A 21,237-nucleotide genomic window follows, 5' to 3' on the forward strand; every position below is an offset into this window, starting at 1 on the left:
AGCAGTAGAGGATTCAAAAATTAGTATGACATATCGATGATGCCATTTTTTCAGCCATTTTTATTCTTTAAGTGCAAGAACACTGCAGCTGGCTGTCAATCATTAAACCACAAAATGAAATCCTTTGCCTGGCTAGGAGATTTGCAACTATACTGATGCTGGTAAACTAAACACCAAATTATAGCCTTTTCTACCGCTTCACCCAGATTTCACAGGGGCTGCACACCCAAATAAATGCCTCTTGGCTACCCATTCATCTAACAGCTGGAAAGATGACACTTGACATTTGGAAACTTTCCTGTGAAGACTGCTGCAAGGCTTTCCCATTAGCTTCCTGGTGAGACTGTAAGGTCGAATAAGCTGCCTCAAAACCTGCAAAGGGTAACGGAAATACTCTAATATTAAGCCTGTGCAATTTAAATTTCTAATTCTCAAATCATAGTTCTTCAGATATTGTAGAAATCTCTGGTATATTTCAGGGCAAAAAAATGCCTTTGAAGATGTGGAATTAAAGTCATATTTTAAGCAATGATAATGATAACAAGTGTCTTTTATTTAAAGTTGGGACTGAAGGTCTTCTAAGTAACAGGGACTTCAACACAGAGAAGTTCTTGTAAGTTTGTTTTCTAAAATCCCTGACTGTCATATTTTCAACAACTGTTCATCTTTGTCCAGAGCAGAAACCTTTAACATGAGGCAGAGTTATTATCATTCTTTACATTTTTTTCCCATATCATAAGCATTATTCAAGGTAGCTTTAAAATTCTTACAATCCAGCATTGTGGATTCATTTTGAAAATCAGTGACCTCAACATAAAATAAAATAGTAAATATGCCATTATTAAAATGCTGTCATCTTATAAATTTTCAGGTATAAACATGTCTTTTTTCCTCTTCAGAAAGATAATTCCTTTCAAATGTCCCCAAATCAGAAATTGTTAATAAAATGACAGTTTATTAAAGACATCAGAAAGACAAATTTCTCACATAATAGCAACCCAAAAAATAACAGAAGGTAAAAAATTTCATTTATTGATATGAATGCACAGAATTCAATTAGATTTTATCACAATGATCTTTTTGCATGGTACTCAATTTGGAATTCCCTATCTTTAATTGTCTTTATAATTGTCTGTTCTTGTTTGTTAACTAAATATTTTTCAAGTGAAAGATTAACAAGAATGAACAGACTTCCCTAAATGTTCAGTCATATGTCCAAATTAGATGAAATTAATGTTATGATTAAAAAGGAAAACGAAACCTTTAAAAAATATACATGGAGGGCATTGAAGAAATGGGAGACATGAATGATGCAACTTTCAATCTTGAATTCAATATCATCTGAGTCTAAAATCACTTTTTAAAAGTTCGAGACCAGCCTTGTCAACAAAACTAGCTGGGCATGGTGGCGCACACCTGTAATCCCAGCTACTTAAGAGGCTGAGGCAGGAGAATCACTTGAACCCGGGAGGCGGAGATTGCAGTGAGCCAAGATTGTGCCACTGCACTCCAGCCTGAGCAACAAGAGCGAAATTATGTCTCACACACACACAAAAAAGTCAATTTAGTGATGCTGAATTGTACCTCATTAGCAACAATGACAGACACAGATTCCTATGGATGTGCACCTCTTGGCCCCAAATCACCGCATAAACCTAGTTTTCTCATGCCATTCCATTAACAAATCCACCAAAGGAAGCTCAGCTCACAGAAAGAAGATGGAATATCTAGCAATGACTGGACTTCTCATTTCTCTTCGAACTAAAATCACAGCTACCATTTGTACTCACTCTACTGCAGGTCTATGGCATGAATTTGTCTCCACTAGGTCTTGAAATCACAAATTCGTTTCACAGAGCCTATTGAACTGCCATCAGATGGTAATGACTTTCTGTCACTCTTGACCTGGGGCAGATTTGAACTAGTGACCAAGAGGTTAAAGGCTCTGTATCTCATTACCAATCCCCTGAGATAGTTAGTTCCCTCAACCACTAGTGATTTTTTTTTGTGCCTCAGTCAAGCCAGAAGAAAATACCCACAGAAAAAATCGTAAGCAGTAGAAAAGTAGGTCACCAAGGCAAGACATCTATGATAGTTTTGATAAGCCTAATAAACACCTATTTCAAAATATTCCCATATACTACATGCACCTGAGTAGAATCACAGTAACTGTTAAAGAACTTCAATAAAACTTTCAATACTATATCACACAAGCTACCATTAAGCTGAAAAAACCCTGCAGAAAAAGAAACTGAAGATACTTGTGCTTCATGAGCTTACAGGGTTAAGGAATGTATTTTAGATTCAGTATCCTTCCAGAATATTTGTGTGTATCTTGTGTATCTATTCTAAAATAATTCTGCCTCACAAGTTAGTTTCAGAAGGGGGCTGGCAAATTGGAAGACATAATATAGATTCCTAAATGAAACAGTCAAAACATTTTCAAACACCTTAACATGGATACCTACTACAGGAATACAGCATATTTTAATAAGGATAAAGTTTGCTGAAGAAAACAGAATAATAATATTTAGGAACACGTATTTAGGCAAAATCATGTATATACAGTAGTAGAAACACTAAAGCTAAGCCAACCAATGAAAAAATTAACTTTTTGTTGTTTTTTTAATTGTTGTTGAAAGTTGACTTCAAATGCTGGCTGCCAATCAACAATATTCTGTAACTATCCAACTGCAATTATTCTGTACATAACTAAGTAGGCAGTGACTCCTGAAGGCACTTAGAAATGCGTACTCAATTTTTAAAAAAAATTTAATGCCCCGATGCCTCCTTCCTTACACTTTGCATTTTTTTCCTTAAATGTTTGATTTTCATGGAATGAATCCTACCTGGAAGAAAACAGACCTTTTCCTTTTCATTTCTTACCTATATTTAAAATGATGCTCTATACAAATTATTTTATTTGGATTTCTCCCTCAACCTGCTGATTCGTATTTATCTTTCTACTAATAACTCTTATTTTTTGTCTCTCAATATACATATTTTTACTACAACTGCTTTTGTAGCAGCAACATATAAATTTAGTTATTCCTTTCCACTACTGGTAATAAATACTGTGGTTTTTAAAACGTTGCATCTAAAATATAGTCAAATGAAAACAATTCTTAACAAAAGAATAATGACATGGCAAAAATAACTCTAATGATATATCAAACCAGTGAGTTTTGTGATTATAATTTCTATATAGATCAACTTTATTTGACAAAATATTCCATGTTTATAAGAGCTCCTTCTCAGGACTACCATGACTACTGCAGGGACAATGAGCTTCTGATCTGGGATTATAATTTAGAATAATTTAGTTTGTGTTCTATCTCTAAGTTTTCTCTCAGTGGCAGGACATAACATGATGAGATATCTATATAGTCTTTTTCTCTCCACTTTTTGCAACCAAATCTGTTTATATGCTAATACTAGAATAAAGTAAGTGCTCTGCCTTCTGAACGCTATGTGAGTGGATAAAACAAACTCAGTTTCTCTACTAAACTCTCACAACACGCTTCTGACACCAGGTGTGTGGGAATTTCTCCCTACCGGCAAGCAAGCAATCAATTCTGTAGTGGACACAAGCTGAATGTCTTCTAATTTGGCTCAATTTTGACACTATCTACCTGATGATAGCACAAGTTCCTATAGGTTGAGAGCTCAGTCCCCAAAACTACCCCTTACTACTTCAAATGCCAATCGCAAGCCCCAGGTTATTTCACCTGTGATGCTGACCAACCAGTTATAAACTGGCGTTCCCAAAACCCCCTCTTTGGGTTAGATTAACTGGTTAGAGCAGCTTACAGAACTCAGGGGAAAAAACAAAAACAAAAACAAAACAAAACAAAAACCAAACTTTTACTAGTTTATTACAAAGAGTATTTGAAAGGATACAAACACAACAGTCAGATGAAGAGACACATAGGACAAGGTCTGAAAGTGCCCCCAGTGCAGACTCTTCTGTACCTGGGGAGCTGGGTTGTGCCACCTTCTTGGCACATGGAAGCGGTTCTAGTTAACTTTCCTGGAAGCACCCCCGTCACCCATATTTGGCTATTGGCAAGTTCTCAGAACCTAGTCCTTTTGGGTTTTTATGGAAAGTTCATTACATAGGCATGATTGATTAGATCATTGGCCACTGCCGATTAACTTAACCTTCAGCCTCTCTCCTCTCCCTGGAGGTTGGGGAGCATGGCTGAAAGTCCCAATCCTAATCCTGCCTCAGTCCTTCTGGTGACCAGCCCCTATCCTGTAGCTACCTACGGGCTTTCAGCCATCAGTCAACTCATTAGCATACATACACACACACACTCAACACTTTGGAGATTCCAAAGATTTTAGGAGTTGTATGCCAAGGAACAGGGTAAAGACCAAAATTTCACAACATCACCATGTGTTTTTATAAATTAATAACATTGGATGTTAAGTCAGTCTTCTATCTAGTGCTTTTGCAATGAAGAAACTGAGGTCACCTACATGCTCTCTTAACCAAGCTGGTTGCATCTGACAGATTTACTGGACTATTTCCTTCCCTTGCTTTCCTCCCTATGAGACACAAAAGATGTAAAGATGACTCTTTACAACCAGTAGGACACCCCGTACACTACGAATGTCCTGCTTTTACTAGTTGAGTTGTCTACATATCAAGAGTCAGTTGTATGTTTCTCACCCTGTTTCTGTTGGTTATAAATGTAAATAAACAACCATTAATGAGTTATATGGCTGCAAAAAGAAAGAAGGTTGATTCTACGAAAACTAAGTTGAAAGTTCTTAAAGAATATGACAAAAATGAGTTACTTAAAAAGTACTGCTGTCAAATTAGGTGTTGGTCAAATAATTGAAATGACTGCAGGGCAAACATAAAAATCTGGAAAACTGCATTGTATGATTCTTGATGGTCTTGTACAACTTTTAAAAATGAAAATGGTAGACAATATGTTATAGATAGATTTAGGCAAGATACATAATAAACCTCTGGCTATTTTATTTAAAAACATCTTGGCCCTGGATTTTGTTAAAAGAAAAAGGAAAATGAGAAAATATCTATATGCTTTAATTAAAATTATAAGCTTTGGTCATGTGCTTCTCATGTAATAAAACATAAAATAAAATGATGAGGTTAATGTATGCATAGACCCTTTTTACAATTTCCCATTTTAACTTTTTCTGATTAACCAACAAATTATTAATTTTGGTTTCACAGGAAAAGAGAAATTAAGGAATTCAACTAATTAAGGAATTAATTTAGCTATTGTCATTCTTTCGGTTATAAATTCTTTCTTTAGGTACACTGTCAAAATTACCCTTCATATTCAGTAATTCTTATTCATTTGGTAGAAGAAAATAAATATGTCTGGACTCCACTAATATCACATTATAAACAATTAAGGTGAAGTCATATTGAATTATTTATTAGTACAAGTAATTTAAAAAGAGTAAATTTAATATTGTAACATAATGACACTTTAAAAGGGAAATTCTGACAAACTGGAAAACACTTTTCTTCACATTAATACCAGATCTGACACTATCACTTCTATAGGTAAACAATTCCTACCACACTACCTACTCCAAATTAAAATCCTAGCTAGGCAGTCTAGCCCTCGTATAATTACTGACCTTTATCTCATTTTTCCTATATAATCTCTATATTCAGAGCTTCCATTAGTCCCCCCTATGCTTTTTGATGAAATAAAAAGGAGCGCCTGCACAGTGCAGAACTTACGGAGTAACCAAAGAACATCTTTGTGAAAATTCGAGGAAGGAACTCCTTCCTGGGTATAGAAGCAGCACAACAAAAGGTTTTATTGTTTGGTTAGTGGAGCTTGGGCTGAATTTCAGCCAGCTTGTACCCTGGTCTGGGTACCCCTTGTGGAGTGGGCAACACATAAAAACTTATCCAGCAGCCTTCTTTAAACCTCAGCAAGTCTAATTACTCAGTATTATTCTACTTTTTCTTATTATTTTTAAAATTTGTACCTTGTTGTTTGTGATGCCCTTGCTGATTCCACATCCTAATATCCACATCCAGATGGAATCAGTCATTGTCTCTTCCAGGTTACCTCTGCAACTTTATGTTTTTTATTATTGTGTTAAATATGCTGTATTAGGCTTACATTACACAACTCACTTCTTTACTAGACAATAGGATTCTTAATTGCAAATTTAAATCTAATATTTGGGGCTATCTTTTATATCCACTACTTTTTATTTTATTTTATTTTTTTTTTGAGACGGAGTCTCGCTCTGTCGCCCGGGCTGGAGTGCAGTGGCCGGATCTCAGCTCACTGCAAGCTCCGCCTCCCGGGTTCACGCCATTTTCCTGCCTCAGCCTCCCAAGTGGCTGGGATTACAGGCGCCCGCCACCTCACCCGGCTAGTTTTTTTGTATTTTTTAGTAGAGACGGGGTTTCACCGTGTTAGCCAGGATGGTCTCGATCTCCTGACCTCGTGATCCGCCCGTCTCGGCCTCCCAAAGTGCTGGGATTACAGGCTTGAGCCACCACGCCTGGCCTCCACTACTTTTTAAAATGTATTTTTTGAATGAATGAATGAATGAATGAATGAATTCATGCATGGATGACTTGGATTGACGGGAATATGTGGATGAATAAATTAACGGCTAAATAAAATGCTTTTGTAATTATCTAAAGTATCCTATTTCAATATTCATCTGTTAAGACTCTATGCATCAGATTTCTATTCAAATTTCCTATTTGCTATTTTTTTTCTGATCTCATTTTAACAATCCAAGGTGAATGATTTCTAATAACCCACAACAATGGTATACACAGCAAATAGTCACAAAGCTTGGTCTATACCAAGAGCTTTCTATACTTTCTCTCATAATCTTCTCCAAGACTCAAGAGGACAGCAGCTATAATTATTATTATAGGTAATAATAATAATTTATAATTGCTTATTCACCCCATACCCTGGAGTGCTGAAGTAACCTGTCCAAGGCAACATGATTTGAAAGTGCTGGAACTGCATCTGATGTCTTCTCTGTAGTTCAGAGCCCAAATTTATAACCACTATATTATACTGCTCTTTTTTATGCATTTTGGTACTCTACCAAAGGCAAGTGTTGGGCCCAACAGCTATTACTTAATAAGTGGTAATTGAGCAAATTAACTAATGACATTTAAGTGAAGCTCTCCTCAAGAGAAATTGCCTTCACTTTCTCCCAACATGGATGTCTTCAAATAATCACATATATCTGAAAAAGCATATTACAAAGAATTTCTCAACACCCAATTGCAAGGATTAATACTATAATCTGTTTACAAAAATCATATTTTAAAATAAGCTATCTAGTGTTACATTTTCCCCCAAAACAAACTAATGTAAAATATAAGACAAAATGTCATAAGCCTGAGCTGTGAAATATACTGCAGACATTACAGAAATTTTTCTTAACAAATGCTATATTTGTGAGAAAACAATATTATAGTGCTAATGAACTTATCATATAACGAACTCATTAGTTTTCTTAACTCCTCCTTAAATGTATCGAAGATATGTGATTTCTGCATATTTTTTCTATTTAATAGATAAATATTTTGAGAATACAGCAATACATAAACATGGTTCCTGGCTTGCGAAGAGACAGACCAGTAAGTAGGCTTCAAACAAGCAGCACACAGGAAGTTCATGTCACAAACTCTCTGGACGAGGAGGAGGAAGCCAACCCTGAAGGACAAGTGGGACTCAACCAGAGGGAAATGGGTGGAATTGGGGAAAGGCCCGGATTCAGGAGAAATCTCCGGTATGCTTGGGGACATTCAAATCAGCATCTCAAAGCTAAGAAGTTTGGCCTTTACCTTGAGTGTGAGGAAAAGTCATTGCCATTTTTTTTTCTGATCTCATTTAAAGGGTTTATAACCCCCATGATCATGCCACTTAGGATTAAATTAGGATTCAACTGATACTCGAGAAAGATGACTCTGGCTGCAGTGTAGGGGTATTGGATTTGACAGGAGAGAAAGTGGAAGCAATTTAAAGAGAGGCGATAGAGACCAGAACTAAGTTAATGACAATGTGGAGAGAGAAAAATCCCACTTTGTCTATATGTACCTTGTTAGCCTTATCGCTGCTTAGCACTTTGCATCCAACACCCTGGCAGGAAGGTGGAAATGCTGATTTTACTTGACAGAGATTTTTACCTACCTTCCGTCTCTACTTCATTTTAAAATGTAATTCAACACTTAGTTTGACAAGTCTGAATCCTTCAGCCAAATCCAAAACTCTTACATGGCACAACTTTTATTTTATATTTCAAACACTATCATTCCTAGCAATATGTGTTTTTAAAGCACATGCATGTTTTCTTCATTATACCTAAAGGTCTGTTTCTCTCCTTTCTCTATACATCAGATTTCCATTCAAATTTCCTATTTGCCATTACATGGAAGTAAAATAATTGTTCTTTTTTTTTTTTTTTTTTTTCCATCCAAGCCCCACACTACTCAAAGATTCCAAGGAGGAGGTGGAAGTAGGCAGGTGAATCAAACTTTTAAAAGATGATGTAATCAGTGTCAAGTCCAGGCCCTACCTAGCAAATAAGTACGTCCTGCATTAGTTACACAAACATGAGAAGGACAACTAGAATAGACAAAATGGTCATAGAAAAGAGGAATAAATTAAAAGAAGCATTAAAGATAAAGTGAATGTTGTTAGCATGTGGGAAACAAACAAGAGAACCAAAACAAGAGTGGTAAAAAGGCATAGTGTGAGCAGTCTTCCCTGAATAGGAAAGGAAGAATACAAATTTTATTAACAAGAGCAAATTTTCCAGGAACATTTTACATAAATGAGGTAACTGTATCTACATTTAATGAAATCATAGAACAAAAAGAACACAAAGCATTTAGTCAGAAAGTAAGCTACTGAGATCTGACAGTTACACCTTTCTTCCTCAAGACCACAGTCACTGTGGCAAAGTATGCTCAACTTCACATCTCATCATTTCACATTCTGTATTTCATCATAAAACTAAATTGTTTTTAAAAATTACAACTGAAGGGTTGGCATGGTGGCTCATGTCTGTAATCCCAGCACTTTGGGAGGCTGAGGTGAGCGGATCACCTGAGGTCAGGAGTTTGAGACCAGCTTGGCCAACGTAGTGAAACCCCATCTCTACTAAAAATACAAAAACTAGCCGGGTGTGGTGGCATGCACGTTTGGTGCCAGCTACTCGGGGGCTGAGGCAGGAGAATTGCTTGAACCCAGGAGGCAGAGGCTGCAGTGAGCCAAGATCATGCCACTGCACTCCAGCCTGGGCATTAGAGTGAGACTCTGTCTCAAAAAATAAAAAAAAAAATAAGTAAATAAATAAATAAATAAAATTTAAAAAATAAGAATTGCAACTGAAATTCATCAAACGTTTGTCTTCTTTACATTTAGGTGCATAGAGTTTGGAAAACAGATAGGACCTTATCAGGTCCAAATGAACAGATCAAACTATTGTTGGACTATGTAAGATTATAATTAATGTAGATTCTAGTATATGTCCTATAATATTGTATACCATCAGATTTGATAAGTGTATGATCTATGTATTTAAGGCAATAATAAATATTTTGAACACAACAGGACTAATAACTTCACAGTACTCAAATGGTAGGAATGCATAATAAATTTTCTTTCTCTCTTTTTTTTTTTTTGAGACAAGGTCTATCTCTGTTGTCCAGGTTGAAGTGCAAGTGGCACGATCATGGCTTACTGCAACTTTGACCTCCTGGGCTCAAGTGATCCTCCCACCTCAGCTTCCCAAGAAGCTGGGACCACAGGCATATGCCACTATGCCCATCTAATTTTTTATTTTTTGTAGAGATGGGATCTTACTATGTTGCCCAGGCTGATCTTGAACTCCTGAGCTCAAGCATCCTCCCGCATCAGCCTCCTAAATTGCTAGGATTATAGGCGTTAGGTGGCACATCTGGCCCGATTTTCAACTAAACAGTTCTACTACCTAGTCTACATTTTAAAATTTTTATCCAAGTAAGTATGTATGTGACATATTTTATATATGCCGTATAGAAATGCTCTTATAGATAAGTATCAAAAATAAATGAAATATTTATCCATTGGAAAAGAATTAAGTGGAAATGATGAAAAATGCCTACCTGTATATATTTGTGAATGTACCAAGAAGCTTGTTTTCCATCATTCACTGATTCCACTGTAGTGTTAGCCAAACCAACGACATCGCCACCTGCAAATACCCATGGTTCACTAGTTTGCATAGTTTCTGGATCTACTTCTGGGAGACCCCATCTGTTAAATTTTATAGGGCTCAAGGCTTCTTTTACTGGAAAAAAAGTGAAAAACAACAGACAATGACTAATCAACAGACAATTCCAAAACAATAATTTTAAAATTAAGAAAAATTGTGGTTTAGTTATTATTTCAGGGATTCAAACAACAGTTTTTAGTAAACTGTAAAAATGAAAAGCTAACAAAACATTGGTGTTAACAACACATTTGAAGTGCACTGACTTAACTTTACACCTCACACACAGGAATTAAAGACGACAGATTTGGTCAATGTTTCAGAGCAGACATTTATGTCTACGAAGTATGGATCTATAAAGAAGGAAAGTACAACCTTTTAAATACATACAAAATACATTTTCTAAAACTTTATTCATAGCCATCATTTTTACAGATCTGTTACTACTCATATCATCCCAAACTTGTTCATGTGTGTCACTTTTGAAAGTTACATCATGAATTCAGGTCAATGGCTAATCTCCCTTTTACAACAAAACATTTTATAAAGCAAAATGAGACAAAATATTTAACATTTTCGTTAAATTATTTGCACGTACTATTAAGCAATTTAATAGATCTAGTATATAGTTACATTTAGCCAGCAATTTCTGCTTTGTTTTGTTAAAAGCAACAAATGCAAAGATTAACATTAATTCCTTGTGGAAATTGCTCTGTAAAGTAGTTTCCCAATTATTTGCTAAATATGCTGCATTCCAATGAATTTAAAAGAGTCATGGAAGAGGAATGAGGTTGTGCTTCTTTAAGAAAAATATCTAACGAATATTTTGAAAGCATAATACTGACATTTGGAAGAGATCAATGGATGCAATTTAGAGAAAGGGTTGAACAAGAGAAGAAATGAAGAAAGGTGGACAACACCCCATTTGATGGAGTAAACTGAGTAAGCCAGTGTTTAGGATAAAATGTTCTCTCCAGGTAATGATGTCATAATTTCTAAGCAAAGCATCTCAGACTAAGGGCCTTATTCTTTACTCCAACTCAAAAGAGAAAATTTAATCACAACTTAAAGTAAAGGAGGAGAGCTTGGTAGATTTTGGAACAGAAAAGTTAGTTGTTGAAATGATTTATAAATCAAGTATAAGGCAAAATAGCCAAATATAAAAAATGTTATTTTGACACCTAAAACCAGTTTCTTCTGAGTAAAACAGAGGAAAAAAAAGAATAAAATAAACATTGGTATATATTTGTAGCTTTCTATTTAAAGAATGTTAGAGTTGTAGAAAATTATTGAGGGATTACTGTTGATTGTGTTTTTCCCACAAGACCACAGGTTCCCTGAGAACAGAAATGTGTCCACACTGCTTGCCTCTGTTTCACAGAGCACACTACAGTTCTTAGAGCAGAGGACACTCAATTGGATTGATGGATGAATGAATGAATGAGTACACGCGTCAATGATACCATACTCAGGTTTTTATTTTAAAATCTTCTACTGTTTCTATTTGTTTTTTCATCTTTCATTGAGAGGAAAATTAAATATTCATGTAATTACTTTCAAAGCAGAATGGCATTTGGAGGAAATTTTTCTAATGTTTTTAAAGGTCACATGAAAAGAGACCTTTATCATTTGTTCCCCATTGCATAACAGATCATCACTATTATCTGTTGACAGTTACTTGAGTTGCAAGAAAGTCAATAGTGAGTATGGCTCATCAATTCAACCTATTTTAATAATGGCAACTGTAACACACCATCATTGAATGATGTATGTAATGAGCTTTATAAATAGCAACAAGGGGTAAAAATGAACTCTGTTCTATCAGAAATGACCTTATGTTTCCAAAACTTTGGCCTACAAGAGATATGAAATAAAGATAATTATTAAAAAGATTAGAAATTCAAAATTTTATCACTAGGAGATCAAAGCTTTTTTTTTTTTTTTTAAAGTACAGATTTCACTCTAAGCTTGAGCAGGATAGGAATAATTCCTTAGTTATCTCTGAGTCCCACAGCATCAATTAGAGTCAAAGATATGCTTACAGTCGGCCCTCTGTATCTATGGGTTCACATCTGTGGATTCAATCCACTGTGCATTGAAAATATTTGGGAAAAAAATAGAATGTTTATGCCTGTACTGAACATGTACACACTTTTTTCTTTCCATTATTCTCTAAACAATATAGTATATCAACTATATATACAGCATTTACATTGTATTAGATATACCATAAGTAATCCAAAGATGATTTAAAGTATATGGGAGGATATATGTAGATTATATGCAAATAATACACCATTTTCTGTAACAGACTTGAGAGCATAGATGGATTTTGGTATCCATGGGGGATCCTGGAACCAAGCCCCCATAGATGTGAAGGGATAACTTTATCGTGAAGTTACTGAAGCTTAAGTAGGGTCCCTCACTTGCATGGGACTCTTTCAAAGCCCTGTGCCTAATTTCAAATCTCTAAATTTTCCTTTTCTTAAAGAAGAGCTCTCAAATTGTATAAGCTTCAGGCCTCATAACATTTGAATCTTCACTTGAGCACAGTGAATTGTACACAGGAGGTACAGAATAAATGCTTCACAAATTGAAGTTCTTGAAGAATGTGCTTTACCATATTTTAGGATGCAAAATATGTACATAGAACAATTCACTTTAACAATCCACCTGTCACAAACTCGGTTAATAAGTAGTCAGGAAATGTTACTCTGAGTTTAATAAGTAACTTTGCATTTCTTAAAATATTTAGCACCAACATCATAAGCCACCCTAGGGGCATTTATTTGTGAATTTAAAAGCACTCTTCTGTTCACGGGCATTTCTATTGTATATGCACCATGTTATTATGTGTCCCTAAACATTCATAATACTCATGTATACTTCTAAAAATAAGCTTTCTTTCCTCAATATATATTTACCCTTTGAAGTCTTAAACCTGAATATCAACTGTTTTAATTATTTTATCATTTGTAATATCCAGCTAATCTCATTAAAAATCAAACAATTCTTTGATATTCTATTCTAAAATAGAGAAAGGATCTTCTTTCATATTAAAAATCATCTCAGCCTCCTTTTGAAAATTAACTACCAAATTTCCTCCTGCTTATTTTGGAGACCTTCAAGTTTAACATGTTCCTAATTTCACTCAAGAAATAAAAAGAAAAACCAAGAGATCACACAGCTGGTTATGAGATTACTAACATCAATCAAAATAGAGATCATCTGTATATATTTTAATGCCCAATATTTGGCTCATCAAATATCTACAAAAAGATCACTAAGAAAGTAGAACATGGACAACTTTTATAAATATAAGCAATGCTACAGCAGGTCAGAAATGTTTTCTTTAAGTAGCTCTAAGCACCAAGAATGACTGTATCACAAGCACCAAGAATGACTGTATGACCAAGAATGACTGAACATCAAATGGTTAGGATCATTTCCTTGTACATACAGTAGACTCTATTTAAGCAAACGTAATATTCATATATGATTCATACTATATATGAATTTACTGAAACTTTGTTAAATCTGATTATGGAACTAAATACTTTTCCTAATTTCAACAATTCTTTTAAAATATAGTGATTATTTTAATTATTTAATCATTTTTTAAGCTTAGAACTAAAATCAAGGATTCAGTGAAAAAATCCAAGTGCATGTTATTCATAATTTCCCACAAAGGAATTCATTTATTTAGTTGCTCCTTATGAAGAAGACAATCATCCTCATCGTAACTGTTCTTCTATGAACTCCCCACAGCTCTTTTACATCTCTGCTGATACATTTAACTTGGAATACAATAAAAATAAATCTCAGAAGCAAATCTTCTGTTCTGTCTTTACCCAGCTTGGAAGGAGTGAAAGCATAAGTGGATGAAAAATGTATATTTACATTTGCAAACCAAATAATTGCTTGCCATTTCCTCTGAAGTGTTAAATGAATATTAATAGAAGGATTGTATTATTCCTTTCTTGTTTATAAAATGGGGAGGGGGATTTTCTGTTATGTTCATGCACAGATTTCCATGAGATTGCTTCTTGATGGAGACTGTGGCATATGTCCCAGGAGCTCCATAGTTGAACAGAAAAAGAACTTGAAAAAGAATCCCAAAACATGCTTATTCACAGTCTATATTATTCTTCAATTGGGAGAGAAATTTGTTAAATGATATGGTGCCTGGAATTTTATGCAGTCTTTATAAAGAATGAAAACGTCCTTAATTCATACCAAACATTCAAGATTTATGTTAATTTCTGCTTTAATTACTACTATGTTCAAATGAGCTTATTTAAAAAACAAAGACACTCTGAGGTAGCTTTATAACAAGAAATGGTTTTGAAATTGGAACTTTTAGTCAATTTAATGTTATGCATGAAATGATTTTTTATACAGACTTAATGGTATTGTGACACACAAGTTCTTCAATAAGCCACAGCTTAAAATTGCAGAAACCGTCCCTCAGGGACACATCACTGGCAGATGCAGATTGCCAAGGTCAATTAAACTGATGTAGCTGTGCTGTCATATATGTAAAAGAGAAACCCACAAGCATATGACAAGTATATTTCTCAGTGTTTATAAAAAGATGTCAAGAATGTTATATTTTAGTACACAAATATAAATTAATTCTCCATACACAATAAAACAATACAACAGATATCATAATGAAAAAGGATTATTAGTATTCTTTGGAGAGTTTGGTGTGTTATAAAACAATGGGGAGAATAAAAACTTTCAACATTTACAATAAAATGATACCTTGAAAACATAGATGAATTCACCTATGTCCTTGTTGTTTAATTTTTACATAACCTATTACTGAGTAGGACCAAAGCACAATGAAACTAAAAGGCGAGCTGAGGCAGTAATCTCAGTAATTCAGTGCTGAAAGCAAAATCTCAGCAAGGTCAAATAAATTCTAATTACAAGGCCAGGATACCAGAGTTCTGTTTAAATAGAATAACCTGGGGTAATGAAGGGCCAGAACCAGAGAATGCCTCCAACTAAGAATATCAAGTCTGGATGGCTTGAGCTCTGTCTTCACATCTCCCTGCCACCTCTCAGTGTTTTAATCAGTATGCTCTCCACAATGAAGATTCATCGTTTTCCTTCTGCCAGTCTCTCAAAAGGTAACCTTGATTCTGCACCTTCCTGCTCCTCCAGGTCCTCAAATACTGTCTCTTACTCTTTTTAGTAGATTGTATTTGTCATTTTCTCCTCTCCTCTCCTACTTAAAAAAAACTTTGTTTTTGACATGGTTATCTTTTTTCACTGACATCCTTATATCTTCCTTTACCCGATTTCTCAGAGTCATATACTTGGACTGCTTACTTGTCTAACCGCCAAATTATTCCTCAAATGAAAGTATGGTCTCCACGGTCACCAAATTCTGTGACCTTAGTCTTCAGCTCTTTTGCCTTTCTGTAGCATCTAACAGCTGAATGATATTAATTTGATCTCCTTCTCTGATTTGCAGAATGCTCTTCTACTCTGGCTCTGCTTACCTTTAAACGGTTCTTCTTGGGCTCTAGCCCTTCCTCACCTCTTCATTTTCCTCTTCTCAGCTCTCAAATATTCAGTCCACTGCACTTTCTCTGTCAGAAATCATAGTCATTTAGGGCCTTCAATTTCATCTCTATAAAGATGGCCTCAAACTCTCCCTTGAGCTCTTCCTTTTATTCTGGAACTTCTGGATGCCTGTTTAAGATTATAACCTAACGCTCTAATGTCCCTTCCAAATCATCGCATCCAAAACTCAGTTCACATGCTTCCTCTGGGCCTTCCCATCTCATGATTTATTATTGGTGACCTACTTTTTCACCTGCTCTACTCAGTGAGCACCAGTCTTACCTCTGCTTCACTCCTCAAACCTCCTTTCTCTTGCCCCAATGTCAGGAGAAGACCTTGTCCCACATTTCACAGAGAATATAAAAGCTATCACATGGGAACTCTCTTGTCTTCCCATCAGCAAAACTACAAACCTACTGGATCTATACATTCACTCTCTCTCTTCCTTTTTAATACCACCAAGGAACTCTCCCTCCTATCAGAAATCAGTCTCTCCACATGGGCCTAAGAATCCTCTCCTCTTACCTGGTAGGAATTTTGCCCCCATATGCTATATCCACTCTCTTCTCCATTAGCAGCCACTCTCTGCAAATTAGAGGTTTCCAATATGTAGGTACATACATGTACAGTAGTACCTCCCAATTTAAAACCATTCCAGATCTGCATTTGCCTCCAAAGCTTCACTAAAACTTTTTTCACTGAGATGATTAATTGGTTCCAGGTTGCCAAGTTCAGTGAGTCTTCTCAATGATCATCTTGCTTCAGTGTCTGAAATAGGGTGAGGTGAGTGAGGCAGCCAAAGAACAAAATTTTAGGAGGTCCTTACTCTCAGGGTCATGCAAAGGCAAAGTTGGACAGGCACCTAATGTTCCTCCCTCTTGTGTTCCTTGATTTCTCAGCAAAATTCAACAGATAACCACTTCCTCCTCATGAAAGTCTTTTAGCTTTGCTTCCATGACATCATACTTTCTGCTTTTCCACCTGTCCTCATGATGAGTTTTTAATCATCATGATTGCTTTTTCCTATCCCCTTTTTTTCTTTCTTTTCTTCTTTCTTTCTTTAATTTTTTTTTTTTTTTTTGAGAAGGAGTCTCACTCTGTTGCCCAGTCTAGAGTGCAGTGGCATGACCTCTGCTCATTGCAACCTCTACCTCTCAGGTTCAAGTGATTCTTGTGCCTCAGTCTCCCAAGTAGCTGGGATTACAGGTGCTTGCCACCACGCTCAGCTAATTTTCGTATTTTCAGTAGAGACGGGGTTTTAACAGGTTGGCCAGTACCACTCCTGACCTCAAGTGATATGCCAGCCTCAGCCTCCCGAGGTGCTGGAATTACAGGCATGAGCCATCGCATCAGGCCCCAATTCCCTTCTTCAAAACTAAAAATAGAACTTACAAATCTTAGTATAATCCTTGAATCTTGTTTTCAAATATTTCAACATCCAGTCAGTTAACATGTTGTGCCAATCCATCCAATGAAAATTTTATCCTAGTTACTTCTTACATTCCATTAACGTCACTGTCAACTAAAGAACAATGTTAGAAAAAATAATCAATCAGCACTTATGGATCTCTAGTACATGGCAGGCACACTGCTGGATATTTCCATAGAATATCTTATTAGATCACAAAAGAACCCTTGAAGGTGGATATTATCATCCTCAATAAAGCCAAGAGGTAGCAGAGGCAGTATCTGAATCCAATTATTTCTGTCTCCAAAGTCCTGCTGCTTCTGACTTTGGGTGCAGGGGCAAGAGAAAGTTAGAATAAATAGACTCACTACAGTCTCTTAAAATTCAACACTGGGGATCATGGGAGGAACTAAAATGAAGATAGGAATAGCAAAGAATTCTAGTCTTGGCTAGCTTCACAGATTCAGCCTTGAGAGCATCATTTCCAATGAAATCTTTTTCCCCTCCTTTCTGGTGAATTAACCACTAATGACTTTCTGTTACACTAGGCACTATGTGACTTTATTTCAATTAGTTGTTTTACCTCTGCTACTCCTAAGTTCAGATGATATATTTAAGTCAGTTACTTCCCTAGCATCTAGCATATAATTGGCATATAAGCGGAATCTAATATATGTTTTTTGGTCTAAAAATGTAGTATTTGTCCACTCTATTTATTTAGCACTCATATTATTCTGTGTTAGTTATTTTTCTTCTAGGTCTTATTTTCACAATTAGAGAGTCAGTTCATTGTATGGAGAAAAAGTGTTTCTACAGTGAGAAAGAATGGGCACATACTGAATTTCTTTTGATCGATTTAACTATTTGGTTTCCCGACTGCTATGGTTAGATAATTTTCAGTTTGAATATGCTGGTAGAATTCAGGCAGGGTAAAGTACAGATCTGATATTCTCCCTCACCCTGTTCAGGATAAACTTAGGCTCCCTGAGTTGAATGGAAAAGATAGATGTCAATAATAGCCTATAGCAACTCCTTTTGTGTTATTTGTATTCTATTGGGAATCTCATTTCCATTTCCTAAACTGACCAACAAACCAATTCAGAATTAAAACAGTCCAAGCACTTCACCTTGATTTGCTTATTTCTCTGAAATAATTCTAAGACACTGAACTCCTTGAACATTGGATTTCATTTTACCTGGAAGAGATCTCCTCCTTGAAGTTAAGTATATAGGAATTGTTTTCAAATTCTCTGTTGGATCCCCAAATGCTGTACTTTGATTTGTTTATTTATATTTAATGATACCATCTATTTAAGACTGCAGGCCGGGCGCGGTGGCTCAAGCCTGTAATCCCAGCACTTTGGGAGGCCGAGACGGGCGGATCACGAGGTCAGGAGATCGAGACCATCCTGGCTAACACGGTGAAACCCCGTCTCTACTAAAAAAATACAAAAAAACTAGCCGGGCGAGGTGGCGGGCGCCTGTAGTCCCAGCTACTCGGGAGGCTGAGGCAGGAGAATGGCGTGAACCCGGGAGGCGGAACTTGCAGTGAGCTGAGATCCGGCCACTGCACTCCAGCCTGGGCGACAGAGCGAGACTCCGTCTCAAAAAAAAAAAAAAAAAAAAAAAAAAAAAAAAAAAAAAGACTGCAAACTCCTTGAAGGAATAGATCATCCTTTAATCTGGTTTGGACCATAATCATTATAATTCTATGCACATTTGGGTGCTTAATATTTCTTGATAATTATGATACAGTGAAAAAATAGAAAGGGTATTGAAAATTTTATGTATACTTCTCAGTGAACAAAGTTTTTAAATGATGAATTATGTCATCAAATGATATAAACAATTACTGAAAGGGGTTAAGAAAAATGTTTCATATAAAATCCCCATTTGCTGCATTTAATGGAAAAATAAAAACAAATAGGAAACCAGCAGTAAATTATACTTGTGAAAATAATATTATTAAAATATAAGTGAACACTGAAAAATATTTTAATTAACAAAATAAATCAAATGGAAAAGATTCCCTAAATAGAGCTTTAAAAGTAAGTCTATGTGTGTCTGACTGCCATGACTAATTATGTATCCATGTAATGTGTGTTCAATTTGGGCTTATTTAAATAGCAGAAATGCTCATTAGCTGCAGTATATCTGTGAAGCTTCAGTAAACAGTTTAATGGTTTTTATGTTTAACCAATTTCATAAGTTCCTGTAATTTTAGCTTTAGCAGCTCATTAATGTTATTTTTTGATATCCATCTTACAGCTTTTTTTTTCCCTTGTCAATCGTCAGTAGGCACACTCAATGCAAACTTAAAACACACAGTAGAATTTTATTTAAACAATTTTAGTACATAAATAAATGTGCAATTCAAAAGTATAGTTTCTCTATATAGAGAACTAGCTGTATTATCATGTACTCAAGAAATATCAACATTGGCAAAGGCCGTATCTAATACGGATAAAACTGATAGTAATGGAAAACATTTATTGAGTGCTTTCATCAGCATGTAGCTGGTTCTGGGCTAGGCATTGTATATACTATCTCTTTGGATCCTCACAAAATAGGTATATCTCAATTTTATAGTTGAGTAATGTGAGATTGAGATAAGTTACCAAGGTCACACCCTTAGGATTTAAACCTCACTAGAAATCAACTACATATGTAGTTGGAAAATGCCTGAAAAATCCACAGAAGCATTTGGAGATACACACCTAGACCTCAGATGAGGGCACTGTACCTTGGGATTAAATAAATCACAAGTCTGGGTAAAGTTGCCAAAGAAAGAATACAAAAACAGGTGAAAACAGAATCACCCACTTATTTTTAAAGTGTCAGCAAGCATAACCTGAACTAAAGCTACAGAATGATTCCTCGGAGTTACATGAGAATTAAAATATATCTGAGCCACACAAGCCAAGTAAAGAGGTAATTTCAACAAGTATCAAATACAAAAGAAATATAATGTAGGTAAATAGATTGATGCCCTGGAGGTCAATGAACCATAAAAAGGTGACACTTGGAGTTATACGGTAAAGGCAAAAAACCAGAATTCTGAAAGGGGTTAAGGACAAAGTATCTGGCAAAGACATAAGACTGTGTATACAGGCTATTCTTCCTAGGGGTTTGATAATTTTTAATAGGAAAAATAACAAGTCATTACCTTGCCTTCATTCATTCAATTAGAAAAAAAAAAAAAAAAAACTTTTTTTGATCCCTCATGTATTAAATCCTGGTGTAGGCACTGTAGTAAACCACAGATAAGAGACCCGTCCTTGTGTGTTGTAAATTTCATCTGGTAGAAGACAAACAATGAAAAGTAAACAAGTAAGTGAACTATATGATAGTGAAAATATTATGAATAGTGTTACATGAAAAAGACTAGTATAAGATAAGGGAGGTGAGAAGCAGAAGGGGTGCTTTAGATCATAGCAATTATGAAGGGTCAGAGAGTTCCTCTGATGAGATGGCATCAGAGCTAAAACATAAAGGATAAGAATAAACCAGTCACGTTATGACGTAGAGGCAGATTATTCCAAGAAGCGGGAAAGGTGGCAAGGGTATTAAGGATGAGATGCAGTTATAGCACGTGAGGAGTTGAAGGAAGGTTTTATGTGGGTTAAGGAAAGCAAGGAAGACAAGAGAAGAAGTCTGAGAAATAGGCAGGGGCCAAACCAATGAGCGTGTTATAAACTGTGGTAAGAAGTCTATCACAATAAAATAGGACAGCATTGGTGGGTTTAGAACAAAAATATGAAATTAAATAATATCTGTTTAGAAGCTCATTCTGGTAGGATTATATGGAAGTGAGAGTAGAAGCTGGATGACCAGTCTTAGGAAACCATTCTCAATGCAAAGTAAAAATGGCCAGCGTCTGACCATTTCCCTCAACAGAAGGAGGGCTGGCTGGCCTTCAGGACACCTCACAAATACAACACTTTCATATGCTTTTGACCTTACTGTTAATTTTCAGTGCAGACATTTAGAATAAGTCACTTCATTCTTTTCAT

At 35.6% G+C, this 21,237-nt stretch overlaps 1 protein-coding gene across 1 annotated transcript in view; it reads right to left on the reverse strand.

The window, feature by feature from the left end:
• The window catches only part of DPYD (dihydropyrimidine dehydrogenase), an 861,792-nt gene that overhangs the window by 456,956 nt on the left and 383,599 nt on the right, over positions 1–21,237 (reverse strand). The window contains exon 12 of the mRNA XM_011959403.1: positions 10,133–10,317. Within this exon, the coding sequence (XP_011814793.1) occupies positions 10,133–10,317 (185 nt within the window). The remainder of the gene's footprint in view (positions 1–10,132; positions 10,318–21,237) is intronic.

The sequence above is a fragment of the Colobus angolensis genome, unplaced genomic scaffold (genome assembly GCF_000951035.1).
Source record: "Colobus angolensis palliatus isolate OR3802 unplaced genomic scaffold, Cang.pa_1.0 Scaffold491, whole genome shotgun sequence".
In the NCBI taxonomy this organism is placed as follows: domain Eukaryota; kingdom Metazoa; phylum Chordata; class Mammalia; order Primates; family Cercopithecidae; genus Colobus; species Colobus angolensis.